Below are 13,861 nucleotides of genomic sequence, written 5' to 3' on the forward strand. Positions count from 1 at the left end.
CTGCTAGCAGGGTTAGAAAGAGCTGGGTGAAGGAGAGAGATAACAAATAGGTTGAAAGCTACAAAGTCTCACATTAAAGTTGGTGTCTGGGGAGCAGGCCTGCTCTGAGGAAGTGTATTCTCTACAATCAGTATTCTGAGAACCTCCTTCACAGACGCCTTCCACTTGCCTAGCAGATGGTGCTCAGCTCAGGGAAGCAGAGTGGGCCACCAGCAAGCAGGGGAGAACCTGTGGGCTCTTTTTACCCGGAGCCACTGGAGCAGCCATGCTGATTGAGGCCTGCCACATGGGGGACACTGTGCCAGGCCTGGGCGGGGCCGTGTGTCAGGGTACTGCACCTAGCATCACCCGCAGAGTCCAGTTCGATAGGTATGAGATGCCCCCATCACCTACACGGATACAGGGACACCAGTGAATTGATGCATATCCCAATTCATGAGCCACTGCCCTGACTTTAGTCATACGTGTCGGCCTTCAAGTTTAGGATCTAAGTAGTGGACATGATGAATGGAAGAAGGGCTTAAACAAGCCCAGAGGAGGGGAAGGGGCACTGCAGGCAGGGGAAATAGAGTGAACAAAGGTGCCCAGGGGTGTGTGTGCAGGTACGAACACCCCAGCCAGATTGTGCAGGAAGATGTGTGTAGAGGCACTGGGGGAGATGGGGACAGGGAAGAAGGGATGTGTGGTGGGAGTGGGGCTGATTCAGGGCCTCCTGCTCAAGACAACCCAGAGTTTTCTCACGACTAGAACTGCCTGGCAATAAACTCTTTAACCTTCCTAGTAGCTGTGCCAGTCATTGAGGTGTCTGTCAAGGAAGCAATAAGGCAACTTTTGTCTGCCTGAATCATAAGATAGCTCCTAAAGACCCTACTTATCCTGCAATTCCATGATGCTCTGCAATTTAGGAAATATGTACCGAGATTCTTAGGAGACAAAAAAAAATCAGTTTTGTGTATGATTTGTTCTGGCACTGAGTTCTTAGTCCCTGTAGAAATCGGAATTAGTTGAAGAGTAACAGTCATTCTGGATCCACTTTTAGGTGGAGTGCAAAGTTGCTGGACATGATAACCAATTTCTAAAGGCCAAACTCAGGACTCCCAGTGGCAAGGATGAATGATGTACATATGAATTTGAGCACTTCTCTGAAACGAGTGACTGTTGAGTAGACTGGCTCAGACTCAGGAATGCAGGGATCCCAGCCCAAACTGCCCAGGCATCCAAACTCCAGGCAAGAATAGAACAGCACTGCCTTTATAGATGTTTGCATTGGTCAGCTATTGCTGCATAACAGCGACTATGAAATCTCAGGGACATTACAATAAGTTTTTATTGCTTCTGCATCTGGAGGTCAGCTGGGAGTCAGCTGATGTAGGTCCAGCTTGGCTAGGCAGCAGCTCTGCAGGTCCAGGCAACTCAGATAAGGGGCACAGTTCTCACTGTGGGGCCCAGTCTGAAGGGCCAGCAGCTCTTTAAAGGAAGCTCTTCTCGTGACGATGGCAGAGGCACAAGAAAGGGTATCTGCCTGCATGCCTGAAGCACACTTCTAGCCCCTGTGTCATGTCTGCTGACGTCCCATGGCCAGAGTAAATACAGGGCCCAACCCAAAGTCACGGGGTGGAACAGTGCACTCTTCTCTTGGAGGGGCAGGAGCCTAAGGTGGAAAGGAGGGTTTTGATTTGAGTAATAGTCTAACTAATCTACCGCAAGTTTTCTCCCGCTCCTTTCTGACCATGGAGGCTGTCCTCCTGGGCCGTCCAGCAGTGTGGTGAGGTGATTCCCGGACCACCTTCCCTGCTCCCTGGGGACTGACCATGATTCACCACGTTTGCTCTTTACAGATTATTGCTCCCCCAGAGCGGAAGTACTCGGTCTGGATCGGAGGCTCCATCCTGGCCTCTCTCTCCACCTTCCAGCAGATGTGGATCAGCAAGCCAGAGTATGACGAGTCAGGGCCCTCCATCGTCCACAGGAAGTGCTTCTAAGCTCAGGGCAGATTCTCAGGGGAGCTCCCTGAGACTGCTCTGTTAACAAGCATGAAACATTAAAACCTGCAAGCCTTACTTCTCTGTCTGGGGCTCTTTATTTTCCTGGGCTGTGTCTCACACACCATGCTAAGGGCTTTTCACACCTTGTTTCTAGCCCCACAATTATAGCTAGTTTACTAGTTAACCCAATGATCCAGCTAGATAATGGCAGAACTAGGTCCTCCCTTCTGCCTGGTGTACCCTCACTCTCTCCACCCGGCCAAGTCCCATCCTTGATGCTCTGAGCAGAACCCACCTGGTCCTCCCAGCCGCACCTATATGGAGACAGTGGAGCCCAGTGGAAGCACATGGACCTCAATGTCAGACATTCCTCCTCCACCACCCCTGCCCTTGCCCCCAAGGGTCGGGTAGAGAAGCACCTTTTCAAAAACCCCTACAGTGTTTATGTCTTAGGACAGGTTTCCCAGAAGCAGACCTGGAAATGAGGACTCACATGCAAGTGATTTTTTAGGGAAGTGGTCTCAGGAGAAACCAATGAGCAGAGTGGGAGAGACAGGGCAGGAGAGGGGACAAAGTCCCACAGAGATGGCTTCAGCCTGGTCCCCAATGTCGACTGAAATAAATGCACAGCCTAAAAGTTGAGAGTTTTATTTGGCGGACATTTCTGAGAACACGAACCCCTTCGAGCCCAGGATGACAGCTTCCCAGATGGCTCTGAGGGGCTGCTCTGAAAGGGTAGGGGAGGAGCCAGGATATATAGGAGCTTTACAACAAAAACCAGGTGGTTGGAACATTAAAAGATTACTCATTAACTAAAGAAAACCAGGCATCTCAAGTTAAAGAATGTAGTGCTTTTCTATATATGGGAGGGAAGCAAACATTTGGGCTCACTGAATTCATTCCTTTGACAAGCACCTAGCTATCTAGGGCCAGTATCCTGTCCTTTCTTATTCTGAGTCCCCTCAGTGCACCATTGTGAGTGGCTGCAGAGGCTGGCCTGCGGGCTTGTCTTCACTGGGGGAAGGCAGCAGCCACTAGTGACTTGATGGCTCCAGCATACTTTGTCTGCTGATATGGCTGCTGTATTTTTCGTTCACACCAGGGATCTCTGGAGTATAAACCTGTCTGCAGGCAGTGAGCCCTGCTTTCCCAGTCACAGATCAGTGACTGACAAAGGCATTTCCCAGGGGACAGGAAGTCCCAGACTTTCCTCCTGTTCAGGAAAAGGGCTCCAGTAGGCTGAGGGCAGTCCCGCAAAGAGCCACAGACACTGGCTATTGGGAGAGAAGGCACGGGGAAGGTAGGATGCACACGCAGGCACGGCCAGAGGAGTGGAGCACAGACTCTCCCTGATGTTGAGGGGCATGGCGGGATCTCCACGTGGAGCAAGAAGGGGCGTCTGATCTGTTCCCCACCTCCACGAGCCAGTCTCACCCCACTTAGGGAAGTGTTATCTGAGAATTCTTCAGCTGAAGTTGAGTTCCGTGCTGACGGAGGGGGAGAGCATGGATCGGTTACGTGGCTTGAGGAGTGTAAATCAACGGGCAGTAAATTAAAGATAAATAGAAAGAACAACCCCGGCATTGAAGGCCAAGCGGAAGGCAGCCATTACTTATTATGCAATGTCTGTTGGTGGTACCCCTGGGGCAGGCGTTGTGCTAAACGCAGCACAGGGATTACCCTGCTCCGTCCTCACCCCAGCTGTCTGAATCCAGAGCCCATGCTCTTAACCAGACCCTAGATGCTTCCTTTTACGACAAGGTATGTCAGTCAGAGCCATTCAGGGGAGCAGAGCCGCCACACACATTATGGGGGAATAAGGGATTGGTTACAGGAATGAGGCTGCTCAAAGGTGGGACAAGACGGGCAGGTGAAGGTCTGTCGGGAACAGTGGGACAATCAAAGAGGAGTCCCTAGGCCTTGAGGGCTAGCGGGGATCCATCTGTGGGCACATCTGTGTGTCACAATATCTGATCTGGGAGATCTCCCCAGAGTGGCTGAGGCTCACACTCTGCTTTCCAAATCCGCCCCAGGCTCTCTTTTGACCAACTCTAACTCAGAGCCCTGTTAGGAAGGGGCTTCTGGAAGCGTACTTCCTTGCTTAACCGAATTGATTTAGCACGATCCAGTACCTTTGAATATCTTTGATGGAAATGAGGATCTAACTGACCAGACAACAAGCAGCAGAAGAAAGTCCGGGTCACATTTGTGTATGTTTATCTCCCCACTTCTAGTGGCTGCATAGCATTTTGGTGATATGGATCAGTATTTTATTTGTCACAACAGCATTTACACACATTTGAAAGTAGTCATTCATTCCGAGCTCCCTCCAAGGACTAAGCAGAGTGTCTGGTACACAGCAGATGCTCAGCAAATACTGGATGAAGGAACGGGTGCTGAATGACCAGAGTCCCCGTGGGGCAACATCAACTCTTATTCATAAACTCCAGCTGATTTCTGATAATCCCCCAGGAGCAGGAAGTGGCTTATTCCTCCAGATAAATGGGATGTAATTCTGCTCATCAACGTGCCACTACTTTCTGTCTTCTGGCCAGAACCTGAGATGGGATGAAAACGTCCCGCTTACCACTTCCAGGAGGAACTGATCACCACCTTTTTCTCTCCCTTGCTCCCAACAATCCATTTAATCACCCTCCTTCCTCGTGCAAATTGGGGGTGGGGCTCCAACATTCATGTTTGTCCCTAGAGACTTTATGTTTTGGCCACAGCTGGACCAGAGTCTCTCTCCTGGAAATTTGGAATTATGACCAAGAAAGATAGTGAATTTTTATGCATGGTAGAACATAATAAAAGAAGCCTAAAGAAATAAGGAGGAATAGAAGGATCACCCCTAGTATTGGGATAATTAACAGGCAAAAAATATTTTACTTTTTTTAACACTCTACTTCCAAAAAAATGTAAAAGCTTTTATAAGCAAGGAACAGAGTGAGAGAAAATACTCACAAAGGACTCATGTGCAGAAAATACAAAAAATGATAAGTAAAAGACAGAGCCAATAGAAAAATGGGTACAGGACTTGAACAGGTCCTCCACAACAGGGGTCCTTGAAATGGCCAATAAACATGTGAAAAAAAGGTTCCACTTCATTAAAAATTGGAAAAATGCAGATTATAACTACAAGACACCATTATCCAGCAGAATGAATAAAATTTTAAAAAGCTGATCATACCAACTGTTGGTAAGAAAGTGGAACAAGCAGAGCACTCACTCACTGATGGTGGCACTGTCGATTGATACAATCAAACACTGTGGAACTGAATACTCCTTGGGGATATCTACTAAAGCCGGGCATACATATAGCCCATCATACAACAATTCCACTTGTGGGCATGCGCCCAAGAGAGATGCATACTTAACTTTACCAAAAGACATATTCAAGAATATTCGTAGTAATGGTATCTATAGTAGCCCAAATCTAGAACCTCCCAAATGTCCATCAAGAGTAGAATGGATAAAATATAGTGTGGTATAGTGACATAATGGAATTCCATACAGCAACGAGAATGAATGAACTATGACTGCATATATAACATGTATCAATCTCACAGATATTATGTTAAATGAAAGAAGTGCTCACTATACGATTTCATTTATGTAAAGAACAGGCAAAACTAAAGTCTGCTGTTAGAAGTCAGGCTATCAGTTACCTCTGGGGGGTAGTAACTGGCAGGGGAAATGGATTCTGGGGATGCTGGTAACGCGCACTATTTCTTGATCTGAATCCGGGTAACGGTGTGCTCGGTTTGTGAAAATTTCACTAAATTGTACATTTATAATACATGTTACTTTCTCCACTACATATCATACTTCACTATAAAGGCTTTTAAATGACTTTAAAAAAATATTTCATTTATTTATTATTTAATCTTGGCAGGGGGGAAGTAATTAGGTTTATTTTTGTAGGAAGTACTGGGGATTGAACCCAGGATCTCCCCTATGCTAAGCATGTGCTCTACCACTGAGCTATACTTTCCACCCTTAGGTGACTTAGGAGCTCTGATTTTTAGGAGCAGGTTAGTTGCCTTTCTTCATCTAAACCTGCCCACAACTTCCTTATTTAACCGTCACAGCGACCCTGATGGTAATGAAGGCAGCAAGACAGTAGGGACACAGAGAGCGTCTCAAACTTTTTGGATGAATATTTTCCCAAGTCCAAGTTTGTACAGACAGAGAAATGTAAGTAGTATTTTTACACAGAGGTGACTATGGGAGTGGGCAATGGGACAGACTTTAGCTGTTCCAATATTTATTAGCACTCCATTAGGTTATCCTAAATAAACTAACAATCTACTCTTTAATAGATTGTGCTTAATATAATATATGAATGTCATTTCAGCCATCCCATACAATCAACAATATAAGTAAAAGGTCCTGTGCCTGCTTTACAAGCAGTTGTCCCAGCCACTGACCCCGCCCCAACCCTTCTTGCAATCAGATTGGTTTCCTCAAATCTCCCCCATCTAAGAGTGCTGCCAGAATGCCGGTTTGCCTGTTGACTCCTGGTTTGACTCTTGTGGAAGTCAAGCAGGGAAAAAGGAAGCACCCTCTGACAACATTTCATAAATTCTTAATTCTGAAGTCGTTATGACCATGGGGTGTAGCAGGACAAAGCCAGTCATGGCCTCACCTGGTGGAAGCAGCTCAGAATTGTCCCCATCCCTCTGCAGGACACAATTCTCCACGGACAGCTGCACTCCATTTATATACACCACCAAGCTTCTCTCTACCCTGGCTCTTCTCCAGCTTTTACAAATCCCATACCTAATCCCCACCAGCCGCCCCACCCCAGACCTCACCCCTACTATTGTTCACTTCCACAGAATCCAATCTTAGATGGCTTAAATGACTTCCACGCTTGTCCCTGAGACTCCACCCTCTTTATCCTTATAAAATTTTTGGCTACTATTCAAATCGCTTGAGCGAACATTTATTCATTCAAAAGGCAAAATGAGAGGTGGGGTGTAATTGATGAAGTAATTTATTAATTTATTCAATAAGGTTCCAGCATTGTGCCGCAAGTTACAGGGCCTGGGGAAAAGTCAGTTTGTGTAAATCATCAGGTTGAGTCATTTTCCTCCTTCAAACCGTCCAATTTCTCCCCATATTAGAATTAAAAACCAGACAACAAACACTTGGGGCGGGGAGGGGAGGTACTCTTTTAAAATTACAATTATTTTTATTTGTCTTTAGTTATGAAATTTATTTTAAAATGATACAAAAGTGCAAAGGTGATGGAAATACTAGCTTATGTCTCTGTTTAAATGTTGTTTGGGCAGTGAACGGAAACGAAGGCGAGATTCGCGCGGCGGCCACTCCAATTGTCAACAAACTCCTCCCGCACCTCACACTCGGCTTTCTCTCCGCAACACTCTCCTACAAACATCGCGAGAACAGAGCGGTCCCTTTGGCCCCCTCCCCCTTCCAGCTAGCTCAACCCCACCCACTTCCTGCCTGGCGATCGCCTGACGTCAGAAGCGCGTCGGAGGTACCGGGGGCGGAAGTGCTCTCGGCGGAAGTGATCGCTGCGTGACTCGTGGGCGGGATGGCCGTGGGCCGGCTCTATCTAAGGCTGCTGCGAGCACCCTGCAAGTCCGTGGCTCAGAGCCCACTCGGGGGCATGCCCCCCTCCAGGGGTCTACGCGCGGGGCGCGGGCCCCGAAGGCTCTCCATCGAAGGCAACATTGGTAAGGGCCGCAAAGTAGCTGCCAAGCTTCGGCCTCCGCAGAACAAGTGTCTGAGAGGCTGGGAGAGGGAGGTGGGCCCCGAACCCCCTCCCTCTCGGCCTGATGCGGCCGGATTGCTTGTTCTGAGCTGGCAGGCCTTTCCCCTCACAAGGTGCAATGTGGGCTTTTGCTTCTTTGATTTTACAGACGTCAGGCCTCAGTACGCTCCCACAGGGACACGTTTACTGGGGCCTAAATGCCACGCAGTACGTAGATAGGACAAGAGCTAGCTAGTTTGGATAGGTCAAAATGGAAGCGATAAGGAACAGGGTGCGATTTCTTTGTTCTCCTAAGATAAGACTGCCAGATTTAGGGGAGAAAAAAAAATGTGCATTTAAAATAAGATTTCAGATAGCGAATAATATTTTAGTGTAAGTGTGTCCCATGCAATATTTGGAACATACACTAAAAAAACCCTAAGATTCAAATTTAACTGGATGTCCTTATTTTATCTTAGAATAGGCAGCCCTACCCTAAGATAGTTCCTAACCTTCAGTCGTTCAGATACCACTTTCACTGTTTTTGCTATGTCTCTTTGCTAGTCCCACTATAATTTCTAGCGTTTTTCTTAGAAGGTGCTCACTTATTAAGCTTTAAAACGTGTATTATATTAAGAATAACTGTTCTAAGAATAGAGACGCAGTATCTTAAAAATAATCAAAAAAAAATGAAAACAAAACATTTCAATTTAATGTTACTACAGTCTGACTTGGCTTTTACCTGCCAAGGTGCTGAGCCCAAAAAAGGGATTAGCAAGTGTTAAGTGTGGAAAACATTCTAGCAACAAACAATTTCTTTTCTGGCACATTGAACAAATAGCCCTTTGAGTGACTTCCATATTCAGGTGCTAGAGATACTGCAGTGAACAGAGCAAATAAAAATCTTTGCTGTCAGGGAATTCTTAGTAGAGCGAGATAGACAAGAGACAACATGAATTAAGCAAAGTAAACAGTAGATGAGATAGTAAGGAATGTGATGGAGAAAATTCAGGGATGAGGGGTTGAGGGAAGTTGCAGTTTTTAAATAGAGTAATCAAGACAGGCCTCACTGAGAAGGTGATATTTGAGCAAAAACCTGAAGAAGGTGAGGGAGTGAACCATGTGGATGACTGGGAGAAGAATCTTCCAGGTGGAGGGAAGGCCAAGTGAGAAGGCCCTGAGGTGGGAAGTGTGTTCAGGGAACAGTAAGAAAGCCATTGTGGCTGGAGTGGAGTGTGCACGGGGGAATCGGGGGAAGATGAGGTCAGAAGGTGAGGAGTGGCTGGATTGTGTAGGCCTTGTAGTCCATCATGGAGTTTTCCTCTGAGATGGGAAACTGTTGGAAGGTTTGAGCAGTCAAGTGACGTGATTTGACTTAGATTATAAAAAGATCACTCTGGCTGATGTGTTGAAAATAGAAGGTGTCAGGAAGTTGTTGTGATGACGAGTTGTAATGGAGGTGGTGAGAAGTGATTAGATTCTAGTTATATTTAAAGTAGGCACACTGAATTTGGTCACAGAAAGATGTGGAATCTTGGTGCTGATGATCCAGGCGTGATGTCAATCTTGAGGAGAGTTCATGGGGATGAGTGCTTCTTATGCCCCCACCAGCTTTTGTGTCCACAGAGTGAGCTGCAGCCACCACCACCCCCCCCTCAACTCCCCAGGAGACCCTCCAAGACCAGCAGATTTTTGAGTGGGTCGGATTATCCGAGAGGAGGCGCACTGGGGAAACATCCTTTGGAGAGTCCAGTAAAGACCAAATCAATACATGACCCTCCAGGATCCCTCGAATGTTGCCTATTTATCCTGCAGCCCTTAACCAAGTAAACACCATTGATCAATAGGAACAAAACCAGAGAAAGAAGAGCCCGCCTGGTCTACAGCAGAATGAGAAGATGTTGGAAGCCAGGTGTGAACTTGATTTTAGCCCCTTCACTTTGTAGCTGTGGAACATTAGCCAAATTAAGTATCTATTCTACCTGTAATGTGACTTTAACCATAGTAATGCCCTCCGGCAGTTGTTGGGAGGATTCAGGGAAGTCCTGAATGCCAAATGCCGATACTAATCAGAACTTTTTGAATAAGAATGTTTCTTTGTTTAAAGTAAAAAAAAAAAAAAGAAGAAGAAAGTGGCATAGAAGATAAAGAGGGCTCAGTGATGACTCCAATCATTTTGGCCTGAGCAACTTGAGAGATGGAGTTCCAGTTTTCTTAGATGAGGAAGAGTGGGAAGAACAGCCGGAGGCCAGAGGGTCGTTTCACGTTTGGGGTTTTAGGCACGTTAGGTTTTTACACGCATTTTAGAGATCTAAGCAGGGTTGTTGAATAGTCAGCTGGGTATATAAGTCCAGAGTCAGACTCTCCCTGGACTGGAGATAATAAATGTAGATGGTATTTAAAGCCAGGAGCCTTCGTGTGTGGATGGAAAGGACTCCATCCTGGGCACACAAAGATTAGAGAGATGGAGGAGAGGGGAAGGAACCAGCAAAAGAGACTGAGAAGGAATGACCACTGAGATAGCAGAGAAACCAAAAGAGAATGATGTTCTGGAAGCCACATGACAATGGTGTCCAGGGGCAGGGACTATAATGCCATTTAAGTAATGGAGCTCTATGGTGAACTTGAACAATTATAGGAGCGGGAGGGGTGAAAGTCTGATTGGCAGAGGTTCAAGGAGAATGGGAGGTGAGGAAATGGAGACGGTGGGTGAAGACAACTGTTCGGAAGTTTTTCTAGAAAGGGGAGACACAGGGTGGTAGCTGAAATGAGAAGAGGGTTTGAGAAGGTTGTTTTCATTCTTTTTTTTCTTTTTCGTAAGAGGAATTAGATCATGTAAGCTGATAGAGAAGGAAAAAACTAGTAAAACAGGAAAGAGGAAAGACTTGCCAGAGTGATTTCAGTAAGCAAGGAGGAGTGGAACCTGTTGCCCAAGCAGAGAGAGGCTGGCTTTAGCTAGGAGCACAGTTTCCCTAGGAACGGGGGAGCGCCAGCATCAGTGATTACTGACTCAAGTAGGTGTAGCGGGACCTTGGGGAAGATCGTCTGGTTGTGTCCGTTTTCTCAGTGAAACTGGAAGAAAAATCAGCTAAGGGTGAGTGTGAGGAGAGAGGAAAGACATGAAAGAGTCTAGAGAGTGAGCGGGAGAAATGCAGAATTGCTGGGTGGCAGTAAGGACCCATTTATACTCAGTGGTCTTGAATTTAAACTGAGCCCAGTCACCAAAGCCAAATCAGAAACATGGAAAGGAATGAGACGGGAAGGTCCTGCTACCTGCCTGAGGGTGTTATTTCAAGGTGTTCTGTCCTGTACTTTGGGAACAGCAAAGGAAGCTCTGTCCTCAGAGCCCAGAGAGGAACAAAGCACTTCACCAAGTGAGTACTTTGTCAGGCCATCAGGTGAAGTGTGAGCTGCCTCTCACAGTTTTCCTGACCTTTTCTTCTTAACCTTCCCAGATTCCTGTGCTTCTTCCTTGCTTTCTCACACATCCAAGGCTCACTGAGTGCCTACTGTGCAGGTGGACTCAGATGTGGGCCACCTCGTATCCGCACAGTGAAGTGGGAGGAGCAGACTTCTAAACATAATTTCTGTAGCATGTGATGAGTGCTAGGTTTGGACATGGACACTCAGAATCTCTGGGGTAGGAATTCCTACCCCCAAGGAAAGAGTGTTCCAGGCACAGGAAGTAACACTTGCCAGTGCAGAGCCTGGAGAAACATACAGGGGTTTTTTGTTTTGTTTGAAACATGCAGTTTTAATATCGATCTTGTGCCTGGAGTTTAAAGGGCCTGAGAGAGGACGGTAGAACCAGAAGTTGGAAGGGGAGGATTTGCCAGATGTTGAACAGCTAGGGGTTTCTCGTTTGGGCTGTGGGAGGCTGCTGAAGACTTGAAGCCAGTATATGCCGTGGTCCAGATTAATCTTAAAGAGGAAATTGGCTAGAATGAACGAATAGACAGAAAGCTCCATGAAGCAGGCACTTTGTGTGTTTTGTTTGCTGCAGGACTCATACTGCCTTGCATCCAGTTTGTTGAATGAATGAAAAGGAATAGAGTTTGGAGTAGATAGACTAGTTTTGTGGCTGTTGTATAGCTGAAGGGAGGGAAGGTGCAGGCCTGAACAGAGAATGGTGGGACAGAGAAGACATGATGGTTTGAGAGAGATTTTGGAAGTGGGATTAACGGGGCTTGGTGGCCACCTTGGAGGCAGGGGATAAGGAGGTTTAATTTGGACACTGAGTCTGAGAACCGAGGATGGAAATAAAGGAAGAGGACATCTGGGGAGGTAAGAGTGATACATTTTGTAGGAGGTGGCTCTGAGACGGACAGAGATTGCTGTTCTGAGGCAGACCGGAAGAAGAACCTAAGTCAGTAGAGAGATTGGAGCTAGGATCTGAGATATGGAAGTTGTTGACTTGTGGGGGTAGTTGTGGAAGCCTTGGAAGTGAACACAGTTGCCCAAGGAGAGTGTGACTAATGAGAAGTGGACTGGGGGACCTTAATCTGGCTCTTTCTAGTTTTATCTCCTGTTATGTTTTTCTCTATCACCCACACAGCCTGATGACTCTCCCCAGACAGAACTGATCACTGCCTCCTCTGTGTGCTCGCGTAACGTTCTGTGCCCAGAACGGCTGCAGCACTTGCGTCCTGTTGAGATTGTTTGCATATTCCCTGGGTTAGCCACTTAGTGTCTTGCTCATCTCTGTATCACCAGCACCTAACCCACGCCTGGCCCGTTGCACTCATTCAGTGTTTACCAGATGCTTGAGTTCTGTGCTGTGATATCCTTGTGGAAGTTAGTCATTGCTGTCCACAGAGGAAATACATTAAACTTCTTAAATAGTAATCGTGTTCTCTTAACCACAGGTGGCACCCCTCCACACACACACCCAAATCAGAGAGTTGTCCACTCAGAAAATCTGAACAGGGGAAGGTGAACCCCTGTCCCAGCTGAAGTTAGATATGTGTAGAGGACCTTTTCTTGTAGTCCTGCTGCTGTAAATCTTGTTCATCTGATCCTGCACGTGCAGACAGCAGCAGACAGGAAGATGGGTCAGTGAGGTAGCAACTAATGGCACCTGGCGTGAGTTACTAAGCCAGATGCCGTGTGTGATTGAAAATCAAATGCTTGCAACCTAGAATCGCTTACAATCTAAAAAATAAAATACCTAGCCTATCTTTTAAGTGTATTCATCACTGAAGTGTATTTTCACCTTCCAAAGTAAGTTATTTTATGATTACAAATCTGAATTATTCTTAGTGAGGCATCTCCGACTGTTTTTTGGTTTTTTCACTTTGATTTTCCAAGGTCTGACAGAGAAGAGGAAACTTCACTTTTGCCATCTAGAGACTTGTACATAAAGCAGTGGAGGAGTTCCCTAATAACATTTCCTCCAGCATTCAAAATTAGTGATTTAACATCACTAATGTGTATCTTTTACTTTCATTAAGTATAAACAATTGGACAAGAATCCTAGTGGGGGAAAGAGACCTATTTATTCCAAACACTGTATATTGGATTCTCTGTTTCTGTGATTCACCTCACTCCATCCATCCATCTCCAGTCTTAGCACCTGGCTAGATACTCAGGATGCAAGGAAACAGTTAGTCCCTGAGCTCCCAGCCTAGCTGGGGAGAGTGATGAGTCAACAAATAATTACAGTGTGATGCCTTGGTAAAGCAGAGCAGGCAGTAATTAACTTTGCCCAGGGATAAGGTGGAGCTGGAGAGAGTTCAAGGAGACTTCACTGAGGAGGCGACAGTGAAAGGATGAATCAACTGGTGGGCAGAGGTGGGGAGGGCATTCCAAATCGATTAGAGCCTCATGCTGAACGCAGGAGTTTGGTAGTCTGGAAGCTGTGAGGAACTTCTTTGTGTTAACAGTTTCCCAAGAAAAGAAAAGAGAAGAGAAAAGAAGAGTAATCAAGGCTAAAATGTATCAAGTTTCTTTAACTCCGCTGAGTGCTTTTTTTTTTTCCCCCAGAGTGCTTTTAGGCTCAGAGCCTACCTGATCCTGGATGCTTAATCTCAGTACAGGTTTCCTGAAGGCAGCATCTCAGCCTACTCCATCATTTTAGTTATAGTACCCACCATTAGTGACTACTCCGTAAACAGCTGTTGGTTGAATGAATGCAAATATAGTTCCCGAAATAAAG

At 46.3% G+C, this 13,861-nt stretch overlaps 2 protein-coding genes across 3 annotated transcripts in view; both read left to right on the forward strand.

Annotated features, from left to right (window-relative positions):
* Positions 1–2,060, forward strand: part of LOC102543956 (actin gamma 2, smooth muscle) — a 15,370-nt gene extending 13,310 nt beyond the window's left edge. Inside the window, exon 8 of the mRNA XM_072937511.1 lies at positions 1,839–2,060. Coding sequence (XP_072793612.1) covers positions 1,839–1,982 — 144 coding nt within the window. The 3' untranslated portion in view covers positions 1,983–2,060. The remainder of the gene's footprint in view (positions 1–1,838) is intronic.
* Positions 2,061–7,500: 5,440 nt separating this feature from the next.
* Positions 7,501–13,861, forward strand: part of LOC102545949 (deoxyguanosine kinase, mitochondrial) — a 30,765-nt gene continuing 24,404 nt past the window's right edge. The window contains exon 1 of one of the 2 annotated variants that reach the window (XM_006219003.4): positions 7,501–7,690. In XM_006219003.4, the coding sequence (XP_006219065.1) occupies positions 7,549–7,690 (142 nt within the window). In that variant the 5' untranslated portion in view covers positions 7,501–7,548. The remainder of the gene's footprint in view (positions 7,691–13,861) is intronic. The other variant, XM_031685077.2, reaches the window with a different exon arrangement.

The sequence above is a fragment of the Vicugna pacos genome, chromosome 15, assembly GCF_048564905.1.
Source record: "Vicugna pacos chromosome 15, VicPac4, whole genome shotgun sequence".
Lineage (NCBI taxonomy): Eukaryota > Metazoa > Chordata > Mammalia > Artiodactyla > Camelidae > Vicugna > Vicugna pacos.